Here is a 24,020-nt window from a genome sequence, read left to right as displayed (position 1 = left end):
CAGGCTTCCCTTTCCTTTACTATCTCCCAGACTTTGCTCAAATTCATATCCATTGAGTCGCTGATGCCATCCGACCATCTCATCCTCAGCTGCCCCCTTCTCCTTTTGCCTTCAATCTTCCCTAGCATCAGAGTCTCTTACAATGAGTTGGGTCTTCACATCAGGTGGCCAAAGTATTGGGCTTCACCTTCTGCATCGGTCCTTTCAATGAATATTCAGGGTTGATTTCCTTTAGGATTGACTGCTGACAGCCACTGACTGAGCACAGCAAGACATTACTCTTCTTGAGAGATTTGCCACCTGACTTTGGTTGGGGGTCTTCTGAAAGGACTTCTTCACAGGCAAGCTGAGCTTTCCTCAACTGCCCTGCTTTGTAAAGTGTTTCTGTGCATGTGTGGTAAGTCACTTCAGTTGTGTCCAACTATTTGTGAACCCATGGACTGTAAACCTGCCAGATTTCTCTGTCCATTGGATTCTCCAGGCAAGAATACTGGAGTGGGTTTCCATACTGTCTCCTCCAGGGGATCTTTCCGACCCAGGGATCGAACTTGCATCTCTTACATCCCCTGCATTGTTATGTGGGTTCTTTACCACTAGCACCACCTGGGGAGCCTGAAGTGATTTTACCACTACCCCTTACTTCCTTCTTTCCTTCTTCACTCAGGTTCAGATCTGCATCTTGGGCTGATGGCTCTCCATGTCTCTCTCTTCCCATCTTCTCTCAGAGTCATTTCACCTAGTAAAGTTATTGCTTGTTTTATCTCACCTTAGGACACCCAGTCTAAATCAATATGGGAGATATTTATAAGGCTCTAGATCAATAATGGTGGAAAATGGTTATTACAAAAGTGCAGTTACTAGGTTGAGCTAATTTATCAAACTTCAACCTATGAATTCTAGCCACTTTTGTGTTCTGTCCCTGTCATGTGATATGCATTGTTTTCAACTATCTTTCTCCCCTCTACTTTTGTTTAACGGCCATGTAGAAACAAACCAAACCAAAACAAAACAAGGTTATTTGTTTTTACAGTTCATCATGAGGGCCACTGTGGTTAATGGAATTAATCAGCAAGTTGCTAATACATGTTAGCATTCTCAAACTTAGAAAAGCTTTCAGAACAAAGTATATAGTGTGTTTGCTCCACCAAGCCCTTAATTCCAGTTCATGTTTCTATTACATATATATTTAGGAAAATAAAACTTTAGAAAGCAGAGAGTAAGAGAGATCTACATACCTTATTAGTATTTGTATTTATCCCAACAAGAAAAACAAGTTCAGCAAGGAAGAGGCTACAGCAGAGATTTTTGTGAATTGTTGTCCTCGTGCTTTGAATTTCGCTGAAGAACCAGAAGGTAAAAATGCATAGGGCAAGGCAAATCAGTGAAATAATTATTCCTAGTTGAGTGATCCTTGTAAGAATATTATAATCTTTAATACCCTAAGGGAAAATAATAATACAGCTGTTAAGAGACTTAACTCAGTAGCTTGTCAAAGGAACTACAACATATAATGAACTTCCTTTTTAGGTGAAACATTGATCAAACTGTTCCTAAAATGTAAAAAATACAATTGTGCATTTAGATGAGAAAACTTTGTACTTTTGAATATGCTTAATATTCAGAGAAATCTGATATAAATAACATAGCATTTTAACAGTTCAGTAATTAGTGATTTTTTTCTAAGCATAGTATATATTAGTATATGGTTTAACAATGTTATCACCATCGGTTTCTTGATATTAGAAAAGCAATTCATTATTGTAATGTGAAAATGCTTAATTAAAGCAGATTTCTCAGTGGCAAGAATAAGTCTTATTTCTATGCAGTAATTCATTTAAACACATTAAATAAAGGTATCAGAAATGCTGCATAAATACAATAACAAAATAGTATAGGTGAGAGACTTTGAAATGGGAAAGTTTGATTTCACTCGAACCAGATGGTTTTATATACATAACAGAGGCATCTTAGTTTCTTTAACATTCAGAAAAAAATAATCTTTCATTCAGAAAAAAAAATCTTTATCACTGACATTATGGTTAGGCAGATTTATCTAGTCACAGTAAGCATTTGGTGAATTCTAAGTTTTGTACAGAAATGAGACTGCAATCTAAAGATTACAAAATACAAAATAAAAAATTATATAATGTAAAAGCAAGATATTATGATGTAAAATACATAATCTGAAGCTTTTCACTTTGGAGAGATTTTTAATGTTTAGACATCAGTGGCATTCTATATTATTAAAAAATTGTATTTGTTACAAATGTGCTACCACTTATTGACCAGGTATCAGAGATTTAAATGAATCTGTCATCAGTAAAAATAAACTTTCAATACAAAGGCAAAAGCCCTTAAAGTTCACAATTCTTTAAAAAGTACAAATGGTTCCTAAAAGCAGCATTAAAAATTAAAGTCTGGATAGAAATCTGATATACAATCTACTAGCTATTACAGACTGGTAAGTCTTACACTAAAAACAATCAAAGATTTAAACTAGATATGTCATATAACGCAGGTAAGAAAAGAGAATAAAAAAGGTAATGCTGAGATCATATCAATAAATTAAAGATGCTATTTACATCCAAAGAACATATAAAAATTAATTATTCTCTTGAACAGCATAAAAAACAAGAAAAAAGCAAAGACAGATTTAGAAATATGAAGTGGAAAATTGCCTTACAACAGAAGAACCAGAAGACATCAAAATTGCAAAATGTGTCAGGTGGTTACAGCGGCATGAGGTGTGGGTATCATTCGAGTATGTCAGCTCACAGCCCTCTGAAGACCAGCTGCCATTCATGGTGTCAGGTAAGTAGTTCCAGAATGCACACTGACTCTTATATTTATCTGTGGTCTGAAAAAGAGACATTTTACTGATGAGGAAAAAGTCACACATGCGATATCATTTCAGTTATATTTAAAATACTATTTTGCATAACAATATAATTAAAACCACGCCTAAAAGGTAAAGATAAAATCAACACTAATAAGAGAGTGCTGCTGTTGTGTGAAAGAACTGAAGTTTATACTACGACCATGCTATATTCTATCAATTCTGTTTCATGTAGTTGTGGAATTATTATCAACTGAGATCACGTAGGGGCTTCCCAGGTGGCTCAGTGATAAAGAATCTGCTTGCTAATGCAGGAAATGCAGGAGAGGAGGGTTGAACTGACTCAGGAAGATCCCCTGGAGGAGGAAATGGCAACCTACTCCAGTGTTCTTGCCTGGAAATTCCATGGACTGAGGAGCCTGAAGAGAAACAGACCATGGGGTCACAAAGAGTCCGACATGACTGAGCACTATCATGTATCTCATCTAGAATGGTGCACGACATATCTTTATTATCTTCAACGAATATTTATTGAGTATGCACTAGCTGTTAGTCATTGATCCAGGTGCTAAAAATAAAACACTGAACAAAACAGAAAAAGTGTTTGTATTGTTGACTTTACATTCTAATGAGAAGATGAGAAATTATTAAATAAGCCAGGGAAATGAGAACAGGATTAATCTGAGGAGCCTTCTCACAGGAAAAGATGTTTAAGAAAATACTTCAATTAAGTGACAGTGTGAGCCCTAAAGATTTGGGAACAGAGGGTTCTGACAGTTGGAATGGAAAATAGAAAAGCTCTGAAGTGAGACTCAGCAAATGTTTTCCAGAAATATCTAGAAGCCAATGCAATTCCAGTAATGAATGAGGTAAAGTGTGGTGAGTGTAAGATCATAGATAACAGGGGCTGATCAAATAGACTACAGGATGGTTGTTCAATAAATAGCAGAGTTCTCCTTATCATATATTAATATTAACTAATCACAACACAATACCTAGTGCACTGTAAGTTTTAATAAGTTATTCATAGAATGCTGTATATCTATGCTAGTTTATCTTATAGAAATAAAAACTACTTACAATTATATAACAATTTATGGTTAACCAGGTGCTTTCTTGCCCACTTTGTTTAATTTGATCCTCCAAAGAGCCCTGTGAAGTTGGTATTGTGTTAAGAGACTAAGATATGTCAAAACTGTATTTAAGACCTGGTGGCTAGGTGGTAAAGAATCTGTTTGCCAAGCAGGAGATATGGGTTCGATTTCTGAGTTGGGAAGATTCCCTGGAGAAGGAAATGGCAACCAACTGCAATATTCTTGCCTGGGAAATCCCATGGACAGAGGAGCATGGCAGACTACAGTCCATGGGGTTGCAAAAGAGTTGGACATGACTTAGTGTCTAAAAAACAACAACAAATCATTCATAAGTGGAGTAAAACAAGAGTCAAACATAAATCTTCAGATTAAATATTCATTAAAGAAAATATTGGTGGTGCTTTAATCACTAACTCGTGTCTGACTCTTGCGATCCCATAGACTGAATCCCACCAGGCTCCTTTCTTCTTGGGATTCTCCAGGCAACAACACTGGAGTGGGTAGCCATTCCTTTCTCCAGAGGATCTTCCTGACCCACGGATCAAATCCAGGTCTCCCCATTGCAGGTAGATTCTTTGCTGAGTTAGTAGGGAAGCCCATATGTACACTACCATGTATAAAATAGTATTGGCTTCTCTGGTGCCTCAATCGGTAAGGAATATGCTTGCAATGCAGGAGACCCAAGTTTGATCCCTGGGTCGCGAAGAACCCTGGAGAAGGAAATGGCAACCCCTCAGTATTCTTGCCTGGGAAATCCTGCAGAGGGAGGAGCTTGGTGGGCTACAGTCAGGGTCACAGGAGTTGGACAAGAGTTAGTGACTAAACCAAACTACCACCACATAGGCAAGGCAGAGAAACCAGAGATCAAATTACCAACATCCGTTAGGTCACAGAAGAAGCAAGAAAATTCCAGAAAAAACATCTACCTCTGATTCATTGACTAAAGTTTTGATTGTGTGGGTCACAACAAACTGTGGAAAATTCTTAAAGTGATGGGAATATCAGACCATCTTACCAGCCTCCTGCAAAACCTGTCTGCAGGTCAAGAAGCAACAGCTGGAATCAGACATGGAACAATGGACTGGTTCCAAATTGGGAAAGGAGTATGTCAAGGCTGTATACTGTCACCCTGCTTATTTAACTTATATGCAGAGTACATCATGTGAAATGCCGGGCTGGACGAAGCACAAGCTGGAATCAAGATTTCTCAGAGAAATATCAATAACCTCAGATGCAGAAGACACCACTCTTATGGCAGAAAGTGAAGAAGAATTAAAGAGCCTCTTGATGAAGGTGAAAAAGGAGAGTGAAAGAGCTGGCTTAAAACTCAACATTCAAAAAAAAAACAAAAACAAAAAAACTCAACATTCAGAAAACTAAGATCAAGGTATCCAGTCCTATCACTTCATGACAAATAGATGGGGAAACAATGGAAATAGTGAGAGACTTTATTTTTTTGGCTCCAAAATTACTGCAGATGGTGATTGCAGCCATGAAATTAAAAGACGCCTGCCCCTTGGTAGAAAAGCTATGACCAACCTAGACAGCGTATTAAAAAGCAGAGACATTACTTTGCCGACAAAAGTCCATCTAGTCAAAGCTACGGTTTTTCCGGTAGTCATGTATGGATGTGAGAGTTGGACCATAAAGAAGGTTGAACAACAAAGAATTGATGCTTTTGAACTGTGGTGTTGGAGAACCTTCTTGAGAGTCTCTTGGACAGCAAGGAGATCAAACCAATCACTCCTAAAAGAAATAAACTCTGAATATTCATTGGAAGGACTGATACTGAAACTGAAGCTCCAGTACTTTGGCCACCTGATGTGACGAACTGACTCATTAGAAAAGACCCTGATGCTGGGAAAGACTGAAGGCAGGAGAAGAAGGGGATGACAGAGGATGAGATGGCATCACCGACTCAATGGACATGAGTTTGAGCAAACTCTGGGAGATGGTGAAGGACAGGGAAGCCTATCGTGCTGCAGTCCATGGGTTTGCAAAGAGTCAGACATGACTGAGTAACTGAACAATAACAACAAATATGTAAAATAGCTAGTGGGAAACTGCTGTATAGCACAGGGAGCTCAGCTGAATGCTCTGGATGACCTAGATGGGTAGGATGGGGGGTGGGGTGGAAGGCAGGTTCAGGAGGGAGGGGAATTTATACATATATAGCTGATTCACTTTATTATACAGAAGAAACTAATACAATATTGTAAAGCAATTATACCCCAATTAAATAGCATAGAAAAACCATAAGACCATGTAAAAGAACAATATTTTTTTCCCTAGGATTAAAAGGTCATTTTCATTCAGTATTTGAAAATATCTAAACTTAATTTCCATTCTTAAAACATTTCACACATTCTTTTTCCCTCAACAGAATGCCTATAAATGTTTAGGTCTGAGCTACTAGTTATTTGGATTTTCTATACATTTAAGTTTCTCTCTACATCAGACATCTTTCTTTATAGTGACACATCTGGACTGTATGTAAGCATTTAGAGTGGTCCCTTGATAGCCACAGGTGATTGATTCCAGGACTCCTGTGCATTCTGAAAACCACAGATGCTCGAGTCACTTCCATAAAATAGTGTTTGCATCTAATTTATGCACATCTTCTCATATATTTTAAATCATCTCTAGATTACTTATAATACACAATAAAATGTAAATGTTATGTAAATAATTGATGGCCTGCAGTAAATTCAAGTTTTGCTTTTTGGAACTTTCTAGAATTTTTTCCTCTCAAATATTTTCCATCTGCGTTTGGTTGAATTCATGGATGTGGAACCTGTGGATATGGAAGGCTGACTATACATTCTTTGAGTCCCCTGTTTCCCATAAACATGCAAATACAATTTTCAATTTGCATGACAACCTTGCCCAGCTTCAAGGTTCTCTAAATGGAGCTTCTGAGGCACTTTAATCATCTACTAGGACTGAAATTCAATTGAAAGCCCAAGAAACCATCGACGGCATGCAGCAAACAATATGATTTTGTGTTTCCCCATTCACTTTTAGGTCTATAAAAAACCTAAATGCTTGGTTATTTCTAATCATATTTTTTTTTCATTGTATGGTTTTAATTATATATGGATTTGAAAAAAGATTTAGAATAACAATAAAAGAGTAAAGTGGTCTCAGATGATTTCTTTAGGAAAAAATATTATGAACTTCTCTCTGATTTCACTGTAATCAGCACCCAAATCCCTCCAAATATTGTTTTATATGACAATTATTAACCAAACATTTCCCTCATTACAAAAGAAATATTTATCTCTTTGATATATTTTTGTACTTATTCCTTGAAGGTCCAGAGACTTCCAAAATGAACAATGTACTTTTAAAACTAAAATGTGGTTTATTTTCAGAGATCAAATATATAAAATTCTTTCATATCCCATTAGAAAGTCTAAAAAGCACTGAAAGTACCAAGCTATTTTTATTTATTTTTAGCTACACAGTTTTTTAACAGATATCATTTTATTTATTTATTAATATTTTTGGCTGTGATGGATCTTCACTGCTATGTGGGCTTTCTCTACTTTTAGCAAGCAGGGGCTGTTCTTTAGCTGCCTTGCATGGGCTTCTCTTTGCAGTGGCTTCTCTAGTTGCAGAGCATGGGTTCTAGGATGTGGGCTTCAGTAGTTGGGAGCATGTGCACTCAATAGTTGCAATTCCTGGGCTCTAGAGCACAGCCTCAATAGTTGAGGTGCATGTGCTTAGTTGCTTTGTGGCATGTGGGATCTTCCCAGACCAGGGATCGAACCCTTGTCTCCTGTATTGGCAGGCAAATTCTGAGCCACCAGGGAAGCCCCTAAAATATCTTATAGAAAAATTCGCTGAGATCACTTTACTCTTTTAATTTGATTTTGAATTTGTAGGTTTAAACTCAAGAATTCACATACAATTAAAGTGACACAACAAAAAAAAACTCATTTCTTTGAATATTTCACAATAATAATCAATACTCACTGGAATTTCAACTTACCTTTATGTGACTTAATGTAAATGTTACTTTTTCAAGTTCATATAATGTGGGTGGGTTTGAGCTAATTGAGAGTGAAATTACTGAAGAGATGACTCTTTCCTCTTCTTCAGCTTTATCATAACTTTGAGGTTCCAATAAGTTGTCAGATGATGAAAACAGAGGACCAATGCTCTTATAATATAAAAATGCAACCGCAACACTGCCTGTCAATCAAATAAAGGTATTCAGAAAAATTCTTAAAAATAAACATAAAAGAAGCAGTTATACACATTCCCAGATACTGAAATGTAGGTCTTATTATACCTATGCTCACATCAGCAAACAATATTAAAACAGGTTCTCTGACCTGATCACGGACTGTAGCATCTCTTTGGCACAAATTATAGTTAGGAGAAATTTTGTCCTAGATAAATTTACATCCAAGTGCTGAGTAAGAACCAAGGTGTTAAGTATACTTACTTGAAAAATAAAATTTTGACTTACTACTTTGCTGGGCGAGTATATGAATTAGAAAGATACTGGTAAAAAATTACAGTATTACAAAAATGATTTATAGTATTAAGAAAGTTTATAACTGAAGAGTTGTGAGATGCCACTGAGTTCAATCTCACGCCCACTGAAATGTTTTCCTATTTAAATTGATGACATATAGTTATGCAGTCTCAGGGTAGGGAATTTATTGTCTTTCAAGGCAACCATTTATCCGCACCCTCCCACTCCCCTGATGCAGCACATCAGCACATAACCCAATACTAGGAATGTTACCAGATCCATCCATGCTATCTCATGACTATTTTTCCCTTAGCCTGGATTCTGCATCTGCTTTAACGGATCTCAAATTGCCTTGGTTTTTGTAGCAGTTCATTATCACTGATATTAATTGTGTGAACAACTCAACATCAGCATCTATTGTCTTTTAAAATTCCCATTTTCACTTAGGTCATGTAAGTTCTCTGCTGTATAGAATAATAGTAAATTGAGGAATTTATATTCAGAATTTATTTATTTAGAATTAGAAGTTCTGGTTTTAGTCATTGCTTATACTTGTTTCTTCCTGGGTAAACTTGAACATTCTCATGTAAAACATCATGCGTGAATAATGATATTCCCCCTGGCTATTTACTTGGATAAGGTGGAGACCATGTAATGTCATTATATGAGAGAGTTGTCTGTAAAATTTAAGATGCTATATTAAGATGATTATTGCTATACTTATTAACTGGAAACATTATATGTTTGCTTTATGCTTGAACAACTTAGGAATAACTCTATCAATATTCGTTTCCTCAAATTTGTGACACCAGTAAATAATCTGAAAAGCATAAATTAATCACAATCATTAATACAAATGTTGACAATGTCATCAAAAACAAAGGACTGTGATACAAAGCTGGAACTCTCCACATCACAATTTATTTAATATATTTATTAGTAAATAGTATTCTTTGGATATCATTATGTGAGCTAGAAGTTGCAAAAGTATATCACTATTTATGTTTTCTATCTAAGTCTAGAAAGGTTCCAAAGACACCGCTAAGAGTCTTGCTGAAATTCAGATACATTACATATTTTCCTAAACTGCCAGCTCAGAGAAATAATGTTAGTATACCACGTTTGAGCTAGTGAAATTATGATGGCTCTAGGAGATTGGCAACTAACCCAGCATTTGCTATGGACAGACCTGGGTCAGAAGCAGAACCTGGAAACCTCTTAGGCGAACCTGACCTGGTCCAGTTGATGAACAAGTTCATGCAATGCAACTTCTCAGAGGTTGTAGGAGGGGATGGTTTAAAATCGAATGAAGCAGCATAAAGATAACATGGATTTAAAACTATGAATCACTTCTATCCTTTCTGAAAGAAACTATTTTTTAATATCAGTTTTGGGTAAAAGAAGATGCATACCACATAGAATGGTTCAAAATACCTTTTTAATTTTTTTCTGAATACAGTTTCAATATTTGTTCATTTTTATCATTTGGAACCTATTTTAATTTCCATAATTTTTCACTAATTCTAGGCCTGATCTAGCTTTTAATTTTCATATCAGGTGTGTATCTATTTTTGTAAACTAGTTCATTCATTAACGACAGACACCAAAATTCAGTACACAAAAAAATATTAAAAATCCATCTGTGCCTCCTGTATTTTCCTACTAATGACATTATGCAGCTTTTAACTACTGCATGTTTTCATTAACGGATTTTGTCAATAAATGAATAATTGCATGTAGACATCATTGAATGGGTTTGATCAGTTTGTTACACTTGTCCTTCTTTTAAAGATTCGGCCTTGAGGAAAACAAATTTTCTTCCTCTGCATTCTTGAGAGACAGTATTACTGTCCCTTTCAAATGTCAGAGTTTGCATGCATGATTATGAAATATAACAAACCTACCATACACTCAGACAGGATCTCTTTGAGATATTAATTCCATGACAATTTTATCATCTGACACTATGATAAGTATTTTCAATGTCTTTATTCTCAGTTTCTAAATCCTACTCAAATTGTCTTTGAAAATACAACAGTTTAACACATTCTTTGGATTTGCTCCTAAATATTATGTATATGCTTGGTTAATTAGAATATGATATAATGGGGTAAGAACCATGGGTTCAATGGCAGTATGGCTTAGTTATTTTTGCTTTTTTATGGCCATCTGTTCCCTACTTTTGAATAAAAAATGACAAGAAAAAAATTGAGAGGATAATATCAATGGATTAGAAAAACATTTCCCATTAGTGCTGTAAAAATTTTTTTAAAAAAGATATTTTTTCTGAGAATGAAAGCACAAACTGCTTTTTAACAATAAAGACAATGTACTTTTTAAAATAAAATGGTGTCTATAAAGTGACATGTGTATTATTACATATATTTTCCATTTTATGTATGATCACCTACAAAGCTTTGAGAAAATATTATAATCATGCTTTCTTTAGGTAATATATTTTGACCTACATGAGAACAACGATATTTCTATTATCAGCAGGGTTATTACTTTTTTTTTCTAAGTGCATTGCACGGAGGACAGATAAATGGTTAAACTAGAATAGCAGCTGCTAGCTTGTCTGTGGTTAGGTGACAAGGAAAACCTGGTCAGAGCTGATTTCCATGTTAACTCCTTCCCTTCAAGTTTTAGTTCTGTATTATCTGTTACGTATATAGAGACAAATCCATTAACTTCTTGTGCTTTAGTTTTATTGTCCATAAAATGAGGATATTAGTTAGATAATTATAAAGTCCTCTGCTAGCAGTAGCACTCTTGGATCACATTTCTTAAGAAACCCTGCCTCTAGTTTAGTTGAAGAATTACTGTACAAAGACTAAGAAATGAACAGAAGAGAAATTCAAACTTAAACAGTAACTTTCTACCTTTTTTGAAAACTATTTCTCTTTGTCTTCCTCACACAATCCCAAATTCAGGCTCACAATGAGGAATATGAAGGATTTCTGAAGAAGAACTATTAAAAGGACTTTATGAAAATTATAGCATCTACTGACTGCTGCAAAATGAGGAATAAAACCACAGTTCCTTTGTATATTTCCACTGGGATGCTAACAATATTAGACAATTACAGATTTGGAGGGTCAAGGACAAGAAGGATCTAGTTATAAGCTAAAATTCTCCCCAGGTATTTTTATTATAATAAAAATCTCAAATACAAATATAGAATTTCTATGTAGAAACATAAAATATTTTTCTATAGAAAACCACACATGCTATAAGCACTTACGATATAAGCAAATGTGTATTTATTGCAAAACACTGAAATATTGTTTATAAGCTTGTCAAAGTCCTACCATTTGAATCATATGCAGTTTTTCTCTTTGGAAATATCTTTATATTATCTCCGTCCATATTCATATGGGGATGAATATATTTCATGTGATGTGAATCAAAAAAGAAAGCTTTGAGAGCTGAAACAAAAATATGAAAATAATAAATTCTCTGAAATTAGTTTAATTAATATATTTTGTTATAATTTGATCCACTATGATTGTATTTCAACTCTTAATTGCATCAGATAGAATGAACATATTCTGAACATGACATCTAGACATTATAATTTGTATTTAAAAATTTGATTCAAGTTTAGTTTTTTGATTACACTACAGAATTCATCATTTAATTCTATCTCTATTAATAAAATAAAAGAAAATATGTACACAAAGAAGCTATAAATCATGATTATTAAAGCAGACAAGCAATTACAATGTATTAGAGGATGATATCTACAACATAATTTATTATATACAGAGTGACTGAATTAAATTCTTGAGTAATAATTTCCTTACCTGTGCATAGTCACCTTTTTCATGAACAGATATAGAAATTTAAGCTTCTATATATGAGTCACAATGCTTGCTATCTTTATTTTGAGTAACTGGTGAATCCCGATAACATAATGATTTTTGTATACCTACTACTGCACAGCAGGATAGTATCCAGAAAATATAATAGAGGTGTATGCAATGATTATTTCAGAAAGTGTACCTTGTTGCCTCAGAACAACTTTACAGGCAACCTCAGTTTGATCCAGATTCTTAAAAGTGTCAAGCATGAGATTTCACAAAGCAGGAAACATTCTAATTTGCTATGCTAATTGCTTTATATTACTGAAAGGAAAAGGATTCCTAATGAGAAATTAAAATATACTACATTCATGACAAAGATATATGCCCAAACGATTTCAACGTTAAAAATAAGAATCAGATTATTGCAGAAATAATAAAAATTATGCTTGTGAAATGGTGTTAGAAGTCAGGATGGCATTAACTTTAGGGGTCAGGGAGTGGTTGGCAAGGGGGATGAGGGGTCTTCTGAGGTGTTATTATACAGATGTGTTCATTTTGTGAAAATTCATCAACTTATATTCATTTGATAAGTACATTTGTCTTTATATGTGTTATAATTCAATGAAAGTTCAACTTTAAATATATTACATCCAGAAAATCTATTTGTACTATCACTGGTCAAGACAGATCCTACCAAGTCATGAGATGACAAGGAAGTAAGGTTCTCTGAGCATTTAAATGCTAAACAGTTCAGAAATAGGAAAAGGTGGAAGTTGCAAGTAGGAGACAAATCTCACGCATTCATCCTTTTTATTCAAACTTCATTCATACCCACTCTTGTGATATGCATCATCATTTACATCTGCACTGATAAACAACTGCCAATTTAATTAACAGCAGTTTAGATACTTTTCATCTCTTTTGAGAATGGTTTCTTTGGAAAACACTATTGCTTTGAAATTGACCTTGACTTCTTACCTACATCACTTGAATTAGTATCAAACTGAGTGGTCTTTTGAAAGTTCTGAGATATCCCTAAGGTAGCCTGCTCAGCAGCATGTATCAGTTTTGTAAGATGAGTTCTTCTTTGATTTGTAGATAACTTGTCCCAAACTGTAAATGTATCCTTTTGAACAAAATTATTCAGAGTTTTTACAAATTCCTGTTGAAAAAAAGTGTACCTTTTAAAAATGTTGGAATCTTACATTAATCACAGATGTAAGGAAAATTTTAAACTTATATTGAGTTAAAGCTCAACATACTTACAGTAAGAGTTGAATTAGAAAAGGTGTCCTTGGCTGAATTCGTGCTGTTCATATAACCCAGTAATGGTGATGATTCAGCTAATACTTCTGTATATGTAATTATATCCATCGGTGAAAGATCTTTCACAGAATTTCTATAGACTTCTCGTAGCAAAGCCACAGGTTCTTCTATGTGTCTAATCTGAACAAATACGAGTTCAGAAAAAGAAAACCAGCTTAAAGCACTACTGGATCTTTGCAAGAATATAGGTTACATGTTAAATATATTGTTTTTCTCTCCTATACATAAGCTATCAGACTACAGCTAAACCCTAACATGAAGTAATGAAACCTGAAATTATTTACAAAGGATTAACAAATAGCTTAAAAAGCATAGAAGTTACTTCAGAAAGGCAATGCACATTTGAATTTATCACTTGAAATTAGCTTTTAAAATTTATAATAAATTATGACTTAATTTGAATTAGGTTTTAGTAAACCATAAAATTCTTTTACATGATAAAATGGCAATTTGCTTTACCTGATTGCTAATGATCCATGTTGAAACTCACTTCTAATCATACGACAATAATTTCATGGACGTCTTACTCTTTGAAATAGTATTTACTTTGGTGTACAAAATCTAATTGCATACAACTATGTCTCCTTAGAATGTGAAAATGGCCTGTGATCAAAATGTGTTTTTACTATTTTATCCATCAAATTTTTTAACATGTTGAAATAACTGTCCAGTGTACAGAATAGTGAAAAAGTAACTTACATTAAATGTATGTTTTCTTCAGTATTTTGGGGATTTTCAAATTAATCCTATTTGCCACTCAAACAAAATACTTGGATCTCTATACGTAAACATTTTCAACTCTATATGAAGATCAACGGTTTGTTACTCTTAAAAAAAATGTGTCTTTGGAAAGATTTTAACTGAAAGCAAAATGTCACAACAGAATAAAATTTAATTCAACTCTTTTACTCACTTTTGTTAAAGTTTTATTAATATTTTCGGCAATACAGGCATTATCTAAATGGCAGCCTGGATTCACAATTTCTGTAGAAAAAAATAGTTATGTATTAAGTTTCAAAAAATATTTTCCCTAAGATAGTTACATTGATTCCAATGATTTTGCTCACTTATTTAGACATTAAAAGCACATTCTTAACATCTGAGTTTTATTTTTATTTATTCATGAAAGTTCATTTATTTAAAACATTTTTGATTATTATTTATTTTAAGTTTTACTCCTAATAAAAATTCACTTATTTTTATTCGTTAAAATGCAAACTATTTTATGGAAAATAGAAAATTATAGTTACTGAAAGGAAATAGGGTATATGGGATCAGTGGTAAAGAACCCGCCTACCAGTGCAGGAGATGGGGTTTGATCCCTGGGTTGGGAAATCCCCTGGAGAAAGAAATGACAACTCACTCCAGTGCTCTTGCCTGGGAAACCCCATGGACAGAAGGAGCCTGGCAGGTTACAGTCCATGGAGTCACAGGAGTTGGACACGACTTAGTGACTAAACAACAATTACATAAAACATGTGATCTACATCTTCCATTAAATAAAATATCTTCCATTATTTAATTTTATAGATAAAGGACTATTAGCATGTTTCTTGGAAGGTGTAGCTCTTTGATACTTCAAAACTATGCAGTAATATTTTATATAGTGCTTTAATATTTTGTTTTTGATGTGGACCATTTTTAAAGTCTTTATTGAATTTGTTACTGGTGGCTCAGCTGATAAAGAATCCACCTGCAATGCGAGAGACCTGGGTTTGATCCCTGGGTTGGGAAGATCCCCTGGAGAAGTGAAAGGCTACCCAGTATTCTGGCCTGGAGAATTCCATGGACTATATAGTCCATGGGGTTGCAAAGAGTCGGACATGACTGAGTGACTTTCACTTTTTTGGCCATGAGGCATGTGGGATCTTAGTTTCTCAACCAGGGATTGAACTTGCACCCCCCTGTATTGGAAGGTGAAATCTTAACCACTGGACCACCAGAGAAGTCCCCATAGTGCTTTGATAATATGTAAAATTAAATAAATGCCATCAATAGGTGTAAACTGTGATTTCCTGTGGAAGTCTGATAACCTTTCCTGCAGGAACAGTTGTAGCCACCATTCATTTTTTTATACACTGCATGATCACCACAGGCAAATGATTCACTGCCCTCATCAATATCTGGAAATATTTGAAAAATTAAGATTTTAACCTAGTGCTCATACAGTTGCTACTTTGTTGATAATAGTATTACATCCTGTTAGTAATTTCATATCAAACTATATAAGAAAGCAAGAAAAATTCCATCATCTGGCAAAGGACAGGGCAAACTTAGCTGCATATATTTTCAACTTTCTTTTGGTCAATCCATTTTGACAGTATATTGAAAATATTATTCATAGACCAACACTTGAATTGCTTTCTGAACAGCAGGATTCATCAGCAAAATTATTAAGTTATAATTTCCATCATTGATGATGCAATGTTTATTCCTAATTAAATAAAAACCTAATTTCAAAAACACATTTAGAATTCTTTGTTTTCTAGTATTAAATTAAACTGATTGTAACAACTCAGTTTAGAATAATCTGGAGAGCAAAAACAAAAGAGTGGCCCATTTTCTTTCCAAAGCCTCATTTTTCCATATGTGCATGCTACGTCACTTCACTTGTGTCCAACCCTGTCTGACCCTATGGACTGTAGCCCTCCAGGCTCCTCGGTCCATGGGATTCTTCAGGCAAGAATACTGGAGTGGGTTGCCATTTAATACTCCAGGAGATCTTCCCAACCCAGGGATCGAACCCATGTCTCTTATGCCTCCTGCATTGGCAAGGAGGCTTCTTTACCACCAGCATTATCTGGGAAGCCCCTCATTTTTCCATATAAGTTAACTGAAAAAATTAAGATGTAGCAGAGTGTGTGATTCAGTGCCCTTAAAATCTTATCAAAACTTACAACTTTTGTTCAGGGTATATTTTGCTATCATTCTTAATACACAGTCATCATAGATAAAGTAACAAATTGTACAGAATTAAGTCTTAGATTTTCAGTAGCTATATATCAAAGCTACAATAAAGGTGGCAGGTTATAAACTCACATAATTTATATTCTTAATTTAAAATTTTACATACTATAGTGAAAAGTGAAATATATCTTAAAATTATAAATTCAGTATAAATACTCTGCCAGTAGGCAAAGTTCCAATATGGGATGATTCCAAGGGACTGAAGAGTCCAGATAATTACTTTAAACTAAGGCAAAAATTTCTGTGCTCTTAAGTCTAGCTCTGACATCTTATAGCTACTTTATGTTAGATTAGCGAATAAGTCTGTAATTCTGAATATATAATTTGATTTTTTTAAAAACTAATAGAGTGGCACAATACTGTATGTCTTTTTATAAAGAGAGAATGATCAAAATCCAATTAAAATGTCATCTCACTAGATATATAAAATGTAGCTGATCCCAATTTCTCATTTTAAAAATGCAAAAATGGTACAAACACAACCTCCGCCCCTCACCATTAAACCTCACACCACCAGGCAGTAAGTCTTGCCTGTTCTTAAAGAAATTTCCGTTTGCTAAAAAGGTGATGGTACTGGATTTAAGAAGATGATTAGCAGGCCTGGAAAAGCAGGAGAACACGCCTCGTTCTTCTGCCAAGGCTATATAGTCATGATCTGTGTGTGCTCATTCACTCAGTCATGTCTGACTTTTGGCAGCCACGTGGACTGCAATCCACCAAGCTCCTCTGTCCATGGAATATTCCAGACAAGAATACTGGAGTGGGTTGCCATTCCCTCCTCCAGGGGATCTTCCAGTCCCAGGGATTGAACCCACATCTCCTGCATCTCCTGCTTTGGCAGGCAGATTCTTTACCACTGTGCCACCTGGAAAGTCCCCAGTCATGATCTATATTACCCAGATATCCAAGTCCTCTACTTTTAAATGAATAAATGCTGCTCTAGCACCCTCACTCTCTTCCTGAATTTCTATACACGTGTAATCATAAACTGTCACTAAACACAGACACACACGACAGAAATAAAGAAAGGGGTGACAGCTGTTGGCTCTTGAGATCTGGAGAATCATTAGGGAAAACTTCCCAGTTTGGGCTGAAGTAAAGATGCTAGTGGACAGCAGACTAGAATTAATATTTTTCATGAAATCAAGAAGTGAGAAAAAATAAAAGAAAGCAAAAGACTAGTCTCTTTTGGAGCAGTGTTGAATAAATCATTTGTGTAGCACCCAAATGAGGATAATATCCCAATGAAGGTGTGAAGAGATCCATGAAGTATCATAAACAGAACAATTTATTTCATGGGAAAGAAAGCTATGTTCTCTGAATACCCTTGTTTCACATCTTCAGATGGCTTCTACGGTTAATCGGAAATGAAGTGTTGATTTCTCTCAATTTCAAAATCATTTAAAGGTGCAACTTTTCTTGGGAACCTTATCCCAAATCCAATCTCCGAACAACATACTGATTTTAACTTTGCAAATGCCATTTTCATCCTTCTCCATGCCTTTGGACATAAGTGTACACAGTCTTGGGGTTCCCTGGTGGCTCAGACAGTATTGTCGCTCTTGACGGTTTCAGCTTTGCCCCATGTAGTCTACACACCCTGTGGTCCTTATTTTGGGTTCTCTGCTATGGTTTCAGCTCTCCCGGCACCCACTCGGCTGTTTGCTATCCCTGCATGTCAGCCTTGGACCAACTAAGGTATTTCAACCTCTGAATTCACCAAGTGACAGAATGTTAATCTTAAAAATAATGAGGTCATACCCTTGGAGATGAATATTTGAAATCTGGATTATGCAAATTTTATATTCTGACTCCAAATATTCTAGAAGTATATTAATCACCCTACCAAAGGTATGTTTTTCAAACCTTTGTTACCCCATCAAAGACATGTTTTATGAATTATTTATACTTTCCTTGTTTATATTATTGTTCCCCTAGCTTTTTACTAAAATGTAGACGTTAAGTTTGCTATCCTTCTCACTCTGGGCCTCAGTAGTAGAACCTACTGAGTTTAACGTAGTGATGGAGTGTGTGACCACCACGACTGGCTGTGTGCCAGGATAGTCAAGGAGCTTCCACTATCCTTAGCATATCACTCTATAACTCCTTGCTACCTAGTAGTATGAAAAGATTCATAAAATACTGAAAGAGTATCCCATGCCCAAATGGGATAAAACTGGCTTAGCCAAAATAAGTGTGACTGCCATTTTACATCACAGTCCACACTAATATCTCTTGCAATTTCTTGCAGGACCTAGGATCTGATAAAACCAGTATGTATCCTCCTTTCTACAGGTAAAGGTCCTGTGGAAGACCTTAATTCAAATCCTGACTCTAATATTCATTAGCTCTATGACCTTGGGTGGTACCATAAAATACCCTTAACTCAAAAGGGTTCTTTTTCATAACAAATGAGGAAATGTATGTAAAGGTGTTTGGAGGGGTGCCTAAGGTACAGTAGGTGCCTGATATTGTAACTGAGAATCAGGTCCAATGATTCTATTCAGATTGTGTGTTTTCTTAATAGCATAAGCCCTGTGAGTATGTAGGTTTAGAGAGAACATATTGATAACGAGTGTCTTGTTAAATTGCCATGTTTTGGTACTCCCTAGAGCTGTAAAAGAGAAAAAGCACCCTTTCCTCCATTTTAATGAAAGATAAATTGGTGCTATATAATTATTTCAACTAGGCTAGAACTGACAAGCTATATTTAATAAGTGACCCACTTTTTCCATTACCAAACTAACACTCAGATTAACACCAATAACTTGATTTCACTAAATGTAAGTATGTCATAACATGCACTTCCTTGTTCTGCAAATCAAAAAATTCATTTGCTTTTTCATTAATACAATTATGCTTGTTTTTCATGTCTACAATGAGCCAAACCAGCATCATTTTATTATAATCTTCTTTCAAAACATGATTATATGATTGCTTTAATTTTCATAATTTTCATCAATACCTGAATTTTCTAATGTTGTGTAACTCACAGACTGCAAAAAAAAAAAAAAGATAAAATGTTCAATTACTGGAAGTAATTTGCAAAGACAAAATTGAGTTTTAATATTATTTAAAGCCAGAAAAAAAATCTATCAGAGTACCTAAGACAACAGGACATAAAAAAATGACAAGTAGTAAACACTGCTCTTATGAACACAGAAAACATGAAGTCCTTGGGTTCTACTCATTTGGTTTTGGAAAGTCATACTACTGAATGCCTCAGTTTCCCCCCTTGTGAGCACAATCTCTTGGGAACTGGGCACCAGAAGTTCTATTTTACTGTGATTTCAAGGAGAAGAAAAATAGGAATGATGCTCAATCTCATTCAAAGCCTTCTCCAACAAGATTACTTCATCTGTTTAAAAAAGTATTTCAAAAGACTAAAGATAATAATTTTGCTTGGGTAATTTCTTGTCCTGTACTGGAGGTTTTCTTTATATATTTATAGATGTTCTTAATGACTATAATTGGGCTTCCCAAGTGGCACTAGTGGTAAAGAACTCACCTACCAATGCAGGAGATGCAATCCCTGGGTCGGGAAGATCCCCTGGAGGTGGGCATAGCAACCCACTCCAGTATTCTTGACTGGAGAATCCACATGGACAGAGAAGCCTGGTGGGCTAAGAGTTGGACACAACTGAAGTGACTTAGCATGCATGCAATCACTATAATTACCAGATATGTCAAATTCAAGGATCAGCTAAACTTTCAAATCATAAGCAATACACTACAAGGTAAAACACTAAGGTAAAAAGAAAATAGAATTATGCTTCTCTGTTCAAATTCCCTGAAGATTATCATAGTTAACAATGAAAATTACTACAGGACTGGGAAAAAAAGAAAAGAAACAGTTACTCTGCTACTGAGAAAAGCTTAATCTTTAAGGACAACAAAATTGGTGAGAATAACAATTTTTCAGAAAAAGACTTTTTTCATTGAATGATCCATCAAACAAAACAAGTGGAAACTGAAAGACTCAATATTAGATGGTATGCACGGTAAGTTGCTTCAATTGTGCCTGACTCTGCTACTCTATGAACTGTAGCTCACAGGATATTGGATATTGGGTTTTAATCTAAGTTATTGTGTTCACTGAGACCTTAAAAGAGCTAAAAGGAGAATTAGCAAAAATGTAGGGCTCTTCCACAGTATCTCAATAATAACTGAGTATTCGGAGAAAGTCTTAAATTACAAATGTATTCAATTCAGTCGCTTAGTCGTGTCTCTTTGCAACCCCATGGACTGCAACATGCAGGCCTCCCTGTCCATCACCAATTGCCGGAGTCCACCCAAACTCATGTCCATTGAGTCGGTGATGCCATCCAACCATCTCATCCTCTGTTGTCCCCTTCTCCTGCCTTCAATCTTTCCCAGCATCAGGGTCTTTTCCAATGAGTCACTTCTTCTCTCATCAGGTGGCCAAAGTATTGGAGTTTCAGCTTCAGCATCAGTCCTTCCAATGAATATTCAGGACTGATTTCCTTTAGGACGGACTGGTTGGATCTCCTTGCAGTCCAAGGGACTCTCAAGAGTCTTCTCCAACACCACAGTTCAAAAGCATCAATTCTTTGGCGCTCAGCTTTCTTTATATTCCAACTCTCACATCCATACATGACTACTGGAAAAACCATAGCTTTTGACTAGATGGACCTTTGTTGGCAAAGTGATGTCTCTGCTTTTTAAAATGCTGTCTAGATTGGTGATAACTTTTCTTCCAAGGAGCAAGCAACCTTTAATTTCATGGCTGCAGTCACCACCTATAGTGATTTTGGAGCCCCCCAAAATAAAGACTCTCACTGTTTCCATTGTTTTCCCATCTATTTGCCATTAAGTGATGGGACCGGATGCCATGATCTTAGCTTTCTGAATGTTGAGTTTTAACTTTTTCACTCTCCTCTTTCACTTTCATCAAGAGGCTCTTAAGATCTTCTTCACTTTCTGCCATAATGGTGATGTCATCTGTGTATCTGGGGTTATTGATATTTCTCCTGGCAATCTTGATTCCAGCTTGTGCTTCATCCAGCCCAGCAGTGGCATGATGTACTTTGCATATAAGTTAAATAAGCAGGGTGAAAATATACAGCCTTGACGTACTACCTTCCTGATTTGGAACCAGTCTATTGTTCCATGTTCAGTTCTAACTGTTGCTTCTTGACCCACATACAGATTTCTCAGGGCCTTAGGAAGCATCACTACAAACAAAGCTCATGGAGGTGACGGAATTCCAGTTTGTCTATTTCAAATCCTAAAAGAAGAGGCTGTGAAAGTGCTGCACTCAATATGCCAGCAAATTTGGAATACTCAGCAGGGGCCACAGGACTGGAAAAGTTCAGGTTTCATTCCAGTCCCAAAGAAAGGCAATGTCAAAGAATGTTCAAACTACTGCACAATTGCACTCATCTCACAGGCTAGCAAAGTAATGCTCAAAATTCACCCAGCCAGACTTCAAGAGTACGTGAACCATGAACTTCCAGATGTTCAAGCTAGATTTAGAAAAGGCACAGGAACCAGAGATCAAATTGCCAACATCCAATGGATCATCAAAAAAGCAAGAGATTTCCAGAAAAACATCTACTTTTGCTTTACTGACTATGCCAAAGCCTTTGACTGTGTGGATCACAAATGTATTACACTTCCATAAAATGTTGGCTTTCAGTCATCTGTGTGTGTGTTTTCTCTGTGCCTATGATTAATTTTTCTCTAAATAAGAATTCTTTACTTTTAAGGGATACAGACAGAGAACTATATATCCCTCTGTGAACTGAGGTGTATCAAAAGTAAACATGATCAGATGAAAAGACAAATGTCTTGTAGAGACAAGAAGGAATGGAAAGTACAGTTAAAATTATATTAAATTTCAGTAATTAAGGTATTATAAGTTGCTGCTGCTGCTGCGTCGCTTCAGTCGTGTCCGACTCTGTACGACCCCATAGACGGCAGCCCACCAGGCTCTGCCATCCCTGGGATTCTCCAGGCAAGAATACTGGAGTGGGTTGCCATTTCCTTCTCCAGTGCATGAAAGGGAAAAGCGAAAGTGAAGTAGCTCAGTCGTGTCCGACTCTTAGCGACCCCATGGACTGAAGCCTTCCAGGCTCCTCCATCCGTGGGATTTTCCAGGCAAAAGAGTACTGGAGTGGGGTGCCATTGCCTTCTCCGATTACAAGTTAGATTTCTTCATTAACTGAAATTTTTCCAGTTATATAGCTACAAAGTTAGAACTTTACTAAACGTAAATATATGTACACATTATATAACATTCGAAGACTAGAAACATGAGCTTGGGTTTGAGAAGAACAAACAGCGAGGTACTATACATTTTCTGGGAAGGTTTTAATTTCTCAAATATACTGTAATGATATAATACAATAAAAATTTTTGCTGCAAACAATCCAGATAAAATTATAATTCAACAGAAACAGAATTATTTTCTTCATTTTACATTATGTATGGCCTTGTAAAGTTTGATTCACTATATTTGCATGATCCAGATTCACGTGTGAGATTTAAATGGTCACCCATTTGAGATTCCTGTGGAAATATCAGTGGCATTCTAGGTAGAAGACTGTGATTTTAACGTTCCCTTTATCCTAACTGTGTGAATCCGGGATAGCCCTTCACTTCCCTTGGCTATAATAGGAGAATGTAATCTTCCTTATTTCAGAGAAGGCAATGGCACCCTACTCCAGTACTCTTGCCTGGAAAATCCCATGGACAGAGGAGCCTGGAGGGTTGCAGTCCATGTGGTCGCTAAGAGTCGGACACGACTGAGCGATTTCACTTTCACTTTTCACTTTCATGCACTGGAGAAGGAAATGGCAACTCACTCCAGTGTTCTTGCCTGGAGAATCCCAGGGACAGGGGAGCCTGGTGGGCTGCCGTCTATGGGGTCGCACAGAGTCGGACACGACTGAGGTGACTTAGTAGCAATCTTCCTTATTTACGTAAAAGAGAAAAAGCTGTGAACTCTAAGTACACAAGACAGGATAATTTCTTTGATACAGACATTTCAATGAGAAATTCTCTTTGAACATTATATTATCTCCTGACTTATCATGTGTGTTAATAATAACATTGCTAGACTTCTCCTTAGCTTACTGATGTGAATTTTACTGAGAGCTGATCTAAAGCTTTAGTGTGATTGGATGTCTCTCATTTAACTACGAAAGGTAGAAGCAGCACCTTACCCCTGCCCACGTTGCATGTTCAGTCCTGAGCTCATCTCATATCTAGCCCTGGCTATGTGATCAACTCTCAGGGCCTCAGTTCACCCATTAATTTTATACATAATTATCAATTATAATCATACTAGCTACTGGTAAACTAGACAATTTTTAGAAACCATGATTAAGATGATTCATAATTTATTTTCAAAGTTAAAGTCTTTGGTTAAAGAGAATATGTCTCTGAAAACTGTTCATCTTTTGAAATTTCTACAATTTTCTACAATTTTTTTCTCAGCCTACAGTATCGGATAAATCAAATGTGTGACCAAAATACAACAG

At 35.7% G+C, this 24,020-nt stretch overlaps 1 protein-coding gene and 1 long non-coding RNA gene across 3 annotated transcripts in view; one reads left to right on the top strand and one right to left on the bottom strand.

Moving 5' to 3' along the window:
• The window catches only part of LOC145507407 (uncharacterized), a 28,320-nt gene extending 13,866 nt beyond the window's left edge, over window positions 1-14,454 (top strand). Inside the window, exons 2-3 of the long non-coding RNA XR_014054837.1 lie at window positions 2,623-2,811; window positions 11,350-14,454. This is a non-coding gene — a long non-coding RNA (uncharacterized LOC145507407). The remainder of the gene's footprint in view (window positions 1-2,622; window positions 2,812-11,349) is intronic.
• Window positions 1-24,020, bottom strand: part of ADGRL4 (adhesion G protein-coupled receptor L4) — a 132,632-nt gene that overhangs the window by 39,966 nt on the left and 68,646 nt on the right. For both annotated transcript variants that reach the window (XR_014054836.1, XM_081493890.1), the window contains exons 4-10: window positions 14,462-14,532; window positions 13,489-13,668; window positions 13,201-13,384; window positions 11,728-11,844; window positions 7,925-8,127; window positions 2,684-2,857; window positions 1,236-1,439 (exon numbers count right to left, since the gene is read on the bottom strand). Coding sequence is in view for 1 of the 2 variants with exons in the window: in XM_081493890.1 (XP_081350016.1) it covers window positions 1,236-1,439; window positions 2,684-2,857; window positions 7,925-8,127; window positions 11,728-11,844; window positions 13,201-13,384; window positions 13,489-13,668; window positions 14,462-14,532 (1,133 nt within the window). In the remaining variant the exon portion in view is untranslated. The remainder of the gene's footprint in view (window positions 1-1,235; window positions 1,440-2,683; window positions 2,858-7,924; window positions 8,128-11,727; window positions 11,845-13,200; window positions 13,385-13,488; window positions 13,669-14,461; window positions 14,533-24,020) is intronic.

Source organism: Giraffa tippelskirchi, chromosome 5 (genome assembly GCF_054371585.1).
Source record: "Giraffa tippelskirchi isolate mGirTip1 chromosome 5, T2T-mGirTip1v1.2.pri, whole genome shotgun sequence".
In the NCBI taxonomy this organism is placed as follows: Eukaryota; Metazoa; Chordata; class Mammalia; order Artiodactyla; family Giraffidae; genus Giraffa; species Giraffa tippelskirchi.
This window is presented reverse-complemented; position numbering and strand designations above follow the sequence as displayed.